Source organism: Tetranychus urticae, chromosome 1 (genome assembly GCF_039701765.1).
Source record: "Tetranychus urticae isolate SD_2017Ah chromosome 1, NJAU_TeUrti_SD_1.0, whole genome shotgun sequence".
Taxonomy (NCBI): domain Eukaryota; kingdom Metazoa; phylum Arthropoda; class Arachnida; order Trombidiformes; family Tetranychidae; genus Tetranychus; species Tetranychus urticae.
Window position 1 is genome coordinate 23793304 of NC_142958.1, and position 8699 is coordinate 23802002.

Consider the following 8699-nt stretch of genomic DNA (forward strand, 5'->3'; position numbering starts at 1 on the left):
CTAGCGATACAATGAGAAAGAGAAGATTTATCCTTGAGAAAGGGAGGCAGAGTGAGAGAAAGGCAGAAATTGTTGTTACAATTTGCACAAAACGTAAACAAGCTCTCCTGGATTGATTGTTTAATATTTAAGATTTTTAACTCTTGATGGGAATGGTTTCAACATGGCCCATTTTTTTCGAGGAATTTCACGATATTTGTCTGGTAAGAATGTATTCAATTTCATTATTAATTAACTTTAACCCAAATTAAAACTCTTTTCCTTGTTCTAACCATCTTTTGCCTTTGCCATTTACCTCTAGTTTATTAGTGTGAGTCGATTATTTTTCTCTTATTTTACCTGTTGTCTGATGCAATTTGTTTTCTCAACTTCAATTTTATTCTAATTAACTTGATTCTTATTTTTATGGACACAATTTTGATTCCTTTGACCTTGATTATTCACTCACAAATACAATCTGTTTTTAAAATATAAAAACAACATTTTTTATTGGCTAGAAATGAAACCTTATGTCAAAAGCTGACCTAACCTTTACCATTGGGAGTTTACCTTAAAATAAGGAGAAAAATTTCCTCTTACATTCATTGATTCTGTTTCTTAATCCTGTTTCTTTCTTTTCATTCAATAAGCTTACTTCAGGTTCATTTGTACCTTTAGTATTAACTCGATTATGTTTACATCATTTCATGTTAATTAGTCTGAATTTTGTTTACCCAGAAAAACAACCAAAGTTGTTTTTCACTTTTGTCAATTATTACTGTCATCAGATGGAGCTACCGCCAAGTCTTTCCCCAGCTAGTCGATTCGTGTGCTAGTTAAGTTGTTTATTAAATTTGGAAGCTTTTATTGTTTAACTAAATTGCGCACCCAACCTACAATCAAGGTTAAATTGTTTACAATGCTATTTTTCCCTGTAACTATTTCTAATATTTACACAATATCTTGTCATTTTCCGTTAATCATTTTTCTTGTTTTTATCTCGATTTTTTCCAGGTATCTTCCACAAGAAATTTTCTGACGAAGTTGACTTTTCATCAGAAAGACGGGAATCTACCAATAGAAATGGTAACAGCATACGGAATAATCGAACGTTGAATGAAGATTCATCTATTGTAAATGAGGGTGTTGTGGATTTTATATCTGTCGATCCTTCTATGATTGACATTAAATTGAAATGGGAAAAATGCCGTCTAAGTTTAATTTCAACATCAGCTGGTTATAATCTACAATTTTACAGTCCACCTAAATCAGTTAAACCAAAATGTGAACTTTTATGTTCATCTATTATTGAAGCAAGGGAAACAACAGTACTTGAGATGCCTGATCAAGATTACACTTTTGTTCTTAAAGCTGAATCTGGTCTGGAATATGTTATCGAGGCTTCCAGTGCATCCGAACTAAAAGATTGGTTAAATATCATTCACGCCTGTATGCAATGTAATAATTCAGAAAATATTGATTTGAATAATATTGAACTTTCAGAAACGAACATTCGCAACGGATCTCTTCATCGACGTCGTTTAAACTCTGTGTCTAATACTAATAATGAAAACAACACCAATGGTCATGCCTCATCCCCAAACGCATCCCAACCCGGAACACCGTTAACTGGTGGTAATGATATTTCATTATTTCTCTCTCAATATCCATGGTATCATGGACTGCTTACACGGACTGATGCTGCTGAGTACGTTTTGAGAGAAGGTTCACTTGGACATGGTATTTTCCTTGTGCGTCAAAGTGAAACTCGCAAAGGAGAATACGTTTTAACCTTTAACTTCCATGGTCGAGCAAAGCACTTGCGACTTACAATTAACGGTGAAGGACAATGTCGTGTTCAGCATTTATGGTTTCGCAATGTGTTTGATATGTTAGACCATTTTCGTGTTCACTCAATACCTCTAGAACTTGGAGGAACCGCTGATGTTACTCTAACCGATTTTGTTATTTATCAACCATATTCACCTCCTAGCTCAACGCACGATTCAACCAATCTTACCGACCTACATAATCATCATCATATTAATCATCAAAATTCTTCTCATCCTCATCAACCATCTCAGTCACATAATATTACAAATAATTCAAATCCGTTGCAGCAACAAAGCCGATCATCTACGCCAAACAGCAACTTTGAACCATCATCTTCCTCACCAGATTCTCGACATAATTATTTAAGAGAAAGAGTTCCATCTATACCTGAGATCCAAGAAGTAATCACATATGGTGGATCAGTTCGACTACGGACAGTATCGCTAGAGAATCTTAATCAACTACAATCACAGCATTTAGCAAGTGTTAATGGAACAACTCGAGCTATTGATAATACTTATTCCTTTATTTAAAATCTATAATTGTGTACCCTACACCTTATTAATTTTTTCACTCTCTTTCTCTCTTCTCTCTCTTTCGCTGTCTTTTCTGATTGTTAATCAGTATTGCACCAACATGCAAATTATTTGGTGGTTTGGAGTATAAGGGTGACTTCGTTTTGATACCCGACTGTATTATATAAATTTAATCAAATCTTGCAACACGTTTTTTGATGTGACACAAATCAAGATCGCATTCTAGTCCCTAACTTTCCTTAATTTCCTTTTCTGTTCCTCTCTCTATCTCTTTTAATCACTAACTCATTCAGTCTTCTTTTCTCTCTAATTTTAAATTAGCTAATAAAAACATAAAAGTTGTTGAACGAAATTTTAAACTTCAAGCGATTTCAATTTTTTAAAGACCGAAAAAAATCACGACTTGAAGTATGATTGTCATAATAATCAAGTGACACAAGTGATTAAGTTAATAAAATATATTCTTATATTTTAATATTGAATCACAAAAAATTGTGATATTGTGAACTGTACAATAAATTTACAAAAAAATGAACAAGTGAGATAATATGACAAGAGTAGTGACGAGAAAACTTCAACAATAATAGTTAATAAGGCACAGGTGGTGAATAATCCAATTTGGTTGACACTGAATTACCAAGGCCTCCAAACATCTTCTGAATTAAGTTTGAATGATTTAGAAAAATCAACAGGAGTGCAATCCATTCCATCATCAGAAGGAGGAATAGGTGAAAATCTGAATAATTTGTGGTCATTTGCTGAGGGTGGAGGTGTTAACCCGAGCTCACTTGTATTTTCATTTAAATTGTTAAAGTTGAATGAGATGGTTGTGAGAGCATCACGATTAACGGTTAAAGGTTCAATTGGTTCGGATTTCATGTTGAGTGGACTAAGTGCAGGTGATAATTGACCAGTGGATGAAAGTGATGAGGTGGTTGATGATACAAAGTTATTGTTGTTGTTGCTTTTATTGAGGTTGTTAATGTTGACGATATTTAAAGATGGGAAGTTACTGAGACGAGATTTGATTCGTTTCTTCATTGCTGAATCCATATCAGGCACAATTTCAACAAATCTTTGAACTTCTGAGGCACATTCGTCAAAACCAGCTTTATAACTTTTAATTGCAGATGATTCGTCAATAGGTTGAACAGTATTGTGACTTTTAAGATATTCAACAGTCATCTCAAGAATATCAGCCTTTTCCAATTTTGAATGTTTAGCTGGCTATAAATGAAAGTAGAGAAGAAAGACAATTGATTAGTTAATTGTAAATAATGTGGCAACAAATGCCTACATAAATGTAACATAGAGAAATAGGAAAATAAAATGTTTTTGCATTAAAAAGATACTTACGTCTTTATTTAAGGCTAAGAGAATTAAAGTTTTAATTTGTTCCAGAGAGTTATTAATTCTGGCTCGTCTTCGTTTTTCCATAATTGGTTTAGTAGCTCTTCGGTGTTCAGAGGCAGATTTACCAGGAGGCTTTTTAGGGATCTCAATGGATAGAGGATCTGCTTTAACAATTGGTAATTTCATGGTGAAGTTTTTGTGTTGTTGTTGTGTGGTTGTAATAAAGATGAAATAAAGTTGAAATAATATTGAAATACACAAAGTAAATGTATTAAATTGTTAAATTATATCAATTATAATTTAAGGCAAACGTTGGATATAAAAGTTTTAAAAGAAATATGTAAAAGTTTCAAGTTATAACTGTAAGTTGTTGTTATTATTGGTTGTTGGTTATAAGGCAAGTTGTGATGTTGTTGGTTGAGAGACTTTAGTTAAAGTGAAACTCAAATTGGTAAAGCGTTCGCTTTTTTTGGTCCAAGGGCCGTTTGTTGTTAATACCAATGGAGAAGAAGATGATGATAATAATAATAATAATAGTGGTGGTGATTGTAAAGATGAAGCATAAGATGAAGCAGAAGCACAAGATGAGGCAAAAAGAAGGAGAAAGAGGAGTAAACAGTAAAGAAAAGAAAAAGAAGAAGAAAGAAGAGTATAAGATGAACAGTGTAAAGGTATTCTCTCTTTAAGAAACTATCGTGGGAATGAATTCCGTTGCATTTACAACTTAAGCTATTAAGGCTAGTTGTAGAGTCGTTCCCACGCTCCGTCTTGTATTGGTATGTGCAGAGCAGGCCAAAGTCAACTTTATAAGCTTGGCAACCTTCATTTGGGTAGTTTTCAGGCCGTTCAAGACTTTGGTTTCCCACGGTTAAAAGAAAGAGAAGAGAGAGAAAAAGAAAGAGAAATGCACTGGAACGAGCCGAGCTTAGTTCTTTACCTTGTTACTCTCTTAAACCACACGTCAGGCGCATACACAACAAGTTTTCAAGTTTCTTAAATGTTTCTTGGGGAGCATCTGCTTTCTTGCCGTGAGAAAGTGGTCGCGTGGACACAAGATTAAAAAGGTCTTTTCTTGTCTTTTTTCATTCTTCATCGTCTTACTTCTTTCTATTCAAATCATCTTTCTTCTTTCGCCTACTCCTTCTTTATTCCCTCTCCCTAACCTAACGTTAGAGACACAATGGGACGCAATCTTCCAAATATCTTTCTGGTTTCATTTTTTATCACTCTTGATGTGTACCAGCAAAACAATGTAGCTAGAAACTTTAGTATTAAGAGTTGAGATTTGTTAGAGGCATGAAGTTTATTCGTGTAATGCAAAAAGTTTTATGATCATCAGTTTTTCATAAAGGAGTAAATGAATCTTCCTTAGAGTTACAGTTTGTAAAGTTATGGACTCTGATTTTTAGGGTTTGTAGGAGTATCTAAACTGAGTCCATTTGAGTAATTGAAATTTTTTTACGATCAGTAGTTTTCGATAAAATCGAGTTCAAAGTTGAAACATCGATTGCCTTTTATTCAATTATGGAAGCAGATTTTTTGATATAACTCATTTTTCTCACGTATTTTTTGATGACCAACCAGAAAATGCAATTACTTTGAAAAATAATTTTTTCTTTTTTACGTAAAACACATAAGTTCGATTTTTAGCTAAACCGGCCACATTCTATGACCGTAAGATTTAGAGATCTGAAACTTATTATTTGTTGATAAAAATTGTAGGCACACATCGACGATAAAACACTTTCTTCAATTCATGGATAGTTCTCTTGATTTTGACCATTGGTCTCAGAACTTTTTGCCTCAATATTTCGTGAATGGCATTTCCTACAATCATCATTCTTTCACCAATTTAGTCCTTTACTAATTCATAAACCAATACAATTCAATAAATTTCCATAAGCTCATTTAGGTTATCATACTTGGACTTTAAATGTACGAGCAACAACTTATTCAACCAACTAAACTCATCTTAACTCATATCTTGCTGTATAAACCAATTTTCTGGTTAAACTTGCCAAAGAAATGCAAAGATTGATGCCAAAGACTCGAGCAATTGAATTAAAAGTTAAGACTTTGGTGGGATTTGTAGGGAAGTTGAAACTGATCCCATTTGTACAATTCAAGAATTCATCCGATGGACAGTTCTCTAGAAAATCGAGGTCAAAGTTGGAACTTCGATCGCCTTTTATTCAATTATGGAATTAGATTTTTTCATAAGACTTATTTTACATCATGTATCTTTTGATGACCAACCATTTTATGGTCTTATTTTAAGAAATAACAATTTCTGTTTCTGTAGAACAGATTAAGTTCAATTTTCGAATAAACCGACTGCGTTCTGTGACCATAAGAGCCAGAGAGCTAAACTTATCATTCTTTGATAATATTTGTTGGCGCATCTGAGTAACCGAATTCTTTTTTCAATTTAGTAACAGTTCTCTTGATTTTGACCATTGAATCGAAAACTTTGATCAATAAGTTTTCGAGAATGGCATCACCTACAATCATTATTCTTTGCCTAAACATTAGATTTCATTATGGGCTATAATATAGTGAAATTTAAGATCATTAAAGATTCTACAGAAAAAGCAATAGCATTTTATTACTTATGCTGTCAGCTTTGATACTTGATTTATAAAAGTAAATGTTTATGCAAACCAAATGTTATGCTTTAATATTAGAACGAAGGATATTCATTATTAAATAAATAAGCTCAGATTTTACTTGATATTCAATCATATCATGTTATAGCCGATGCAAAAATCTAATATTTAGTCAAAGAATGATGATTGCAGGTGATACCATTCACGAAATATCGAGGCCTAAAGTTTTCGATTCACTGGCCAAAATCAAGAGAAATGTCGATGCGTTGAAAAAAGGGTTCTATCGTCGATGTGTGGCAACAAATTTTATCAACAAATGATAAGTTTAAGCCCTCTAACTCTTACCGTCACTGAATGCGATCGGTTTAACTGGCAATCGAATTTATCTATTTGTTCAGAAACAGAAAACTTTGTTTCTCAAAGTAAGTGCATTTTCTGGTTGATGATCAAAAGTGACATCAGCAAAGTGATTTTCATGAAGAAATCTACTTTCATAATTGAATAAAAGGCGATCGAAGGTTCAACTTTGGACTCGATTTTCCCGAAAACTATTGATCTAAGAGATTTTTCAAAAGCACTAATGGACTCAGTTTTTACTACAAACAACTACAAACCATTATAAAATCTGAGCTATTTCATTTAATAATGAAGTTCCTGCTTACAAATAAGCTTTTGGTTAGCTTTGTGAATCAAGTCTCAAAACTTACAACATAAGCAATACAATAATGTAAAATGCTATAACTTTTTCTGTAGAATCTTGAATAAATTAAAACTTCTATATATCATAGCCCTTAATGAAATCTAATGTTTGACCAATGAATGATGAATGCAAGGGACACCATTCCTGAAATATTAAGGCTCAAAGTTTTTCAGGTCAATGGCCAAAATCAAAAGAAATGTTGGTAAATTAAAAAAAGTGTTCGGTCATTGATGTGTAGCAGCAATTTTTTATTGACACCTAATAAGATTAACTCTCTAACACTAACGGTCACAGAACGCGGTCGGTTTATTTGTAAATTAAAGTTTATCTGTTTTACAGAAACAGAAATTGTTTTTTCATTGAACAAGGCCATTTTCTGGTTGCTAATCAAAATTAACATCATTAAAATAAGACTTATGAAAAAATCTTCCTCCATAGCTGAAAAAAAGGCGATCGAAGTTTTAACTTTGACCTCGATTTTCTAGAAAAATGTCCATCAGATGAATTATCTAATAGCACCAATGGATTCAATTTTTATTTCCCTACAAATACCACTGAGTCTCAACTTTTTACTCAAATGTTTGAGCATTTGGCAGCCCTTTTTGCAATTCATTTGTAAGTTTAACCAGAAAGTTGGTTATTTTAGCAAGATATTGGTTATTATGAGCTTAGTTTGTTGAATATTACTTGTTTAGGTATTACTCGTCCATTTACAGCACAAATATCATGATCCAAATGTGCTAATAGAAATTTTTAAGTTGAATTAAGTTATTAATTAGTAGAAGATTGAATTTATAAAAGAATGATGATTGTAGCTGATGCCATTCTCAAAATATCGAGGCAGAAAGTTTCATGCTCAATGGTCAAAACTAAGATAACTATTGTTAAGTTCTTAAATGCAATCAATCCATTACGTGAGCTAACAAATTTTATGGACAAATAAAAAGTTTCAGCTCTCTAACTCTTACGGCCATTGCTTTCGATCGGTTTAACTGTCAATCGAAGTTATCTATTTATGCAGAGACAGAAAATGTTATTTCTCTAAACAAGACCATTTTATGATTCTTCATCAAATGGTACATCAGTTAAATAAGTTTTGTGAAAAAATCTGCCTCCATAGCTGAAGAAAAGGCGATCGAAGTCCCAACTTTGACCTCAATTTTCTAGAAAACTGTCCATCAGATGAATTCTTGAATAGTATCAATGGGATCAGTTTTAATATCCTTACAAATGCGCCAAGTCTCAACTTTTAATTCAATTGCTTGAGTCTTTGGCATCAATCTTTGCATTTCTTTGGCAAGTTTAACCAGAAAATTGGTTTATAAAGCAAAATATGAGTTAAGATGAGTTTATTTGGTTGCATAAGTTGTTTCTCGTACGTTTAAAGTCCAAATATGATAACCTAAATGAGCCAATGGAAATTTATTGAATTGTATTGAATTATAAATTAGTAAAGGACTAAATTGGTGAAAGAATGATGATTTTAGGAAATGCCATTCTCGAAATATTGAGGTTAAAAGTTTTGAGACTAATGGCCAAAATCAAGAGAACTATCCATGAATTGAAGAAAGTGTTTTATCGTCAATGTGTGCCAACAAATTTCATCAACAAATAATAAGTTTCAGCTCTCAAAATCTTATGGTCATAGAATGTGGTCGGTTTAACTAAAATTCGAACTTATCAATTTTGCGT

General features: G+C 32.7%; 2 protein-coding genes across 2 annotated transcripts; one reads left to right on the forward strand and one right to left on the reverse strand.

The window, feature by feature from the left end:
* The first annotated feature begins 96 nt into the window (after nt 1-96).
* On the forward strand, nt 97-2700 carry Lnk (SH2B adapter-like protein Lnk). The gene is made up of 2 exons (XM_015929767.3): nt 97-203; nt 994-2700. Exons 1-2 carry the CDS (start codon nt 164-166, stop codon nt 2343-2345), a joined length of 1392 nt encoding a protein of 463 aa, XP_015785253.1. The 5' UTR covers nt 97-163; the 3' UTR covers nt 2346-2700.
* A 91-nt stretch (nt 2701-2791) lies between these two features.
* On the reverse strand, nt 2792-4129 carry LOC107362667 (transcription factor HES-4-A-like). Its single transcript, XM_015929768.3, has 2 exons — nt 3705-4129; nt 2792-3575 (listed from the first exon to the last, which is right to left on the reverse strand). The coding sequence occupies exons 1-2, from the start codon at nt 3885-3887 to the stop codon at nt 2982-2984; spliced, it is 777 nt and encodes a 258-aa protein (XP_015785254.1). The 5' UTR covers nt 3888-4129; the 3' UTR covers nt 2792-2981.
* Between the last annotated feature and the right edge of the window lie 4570 nt (nt 4130-8699).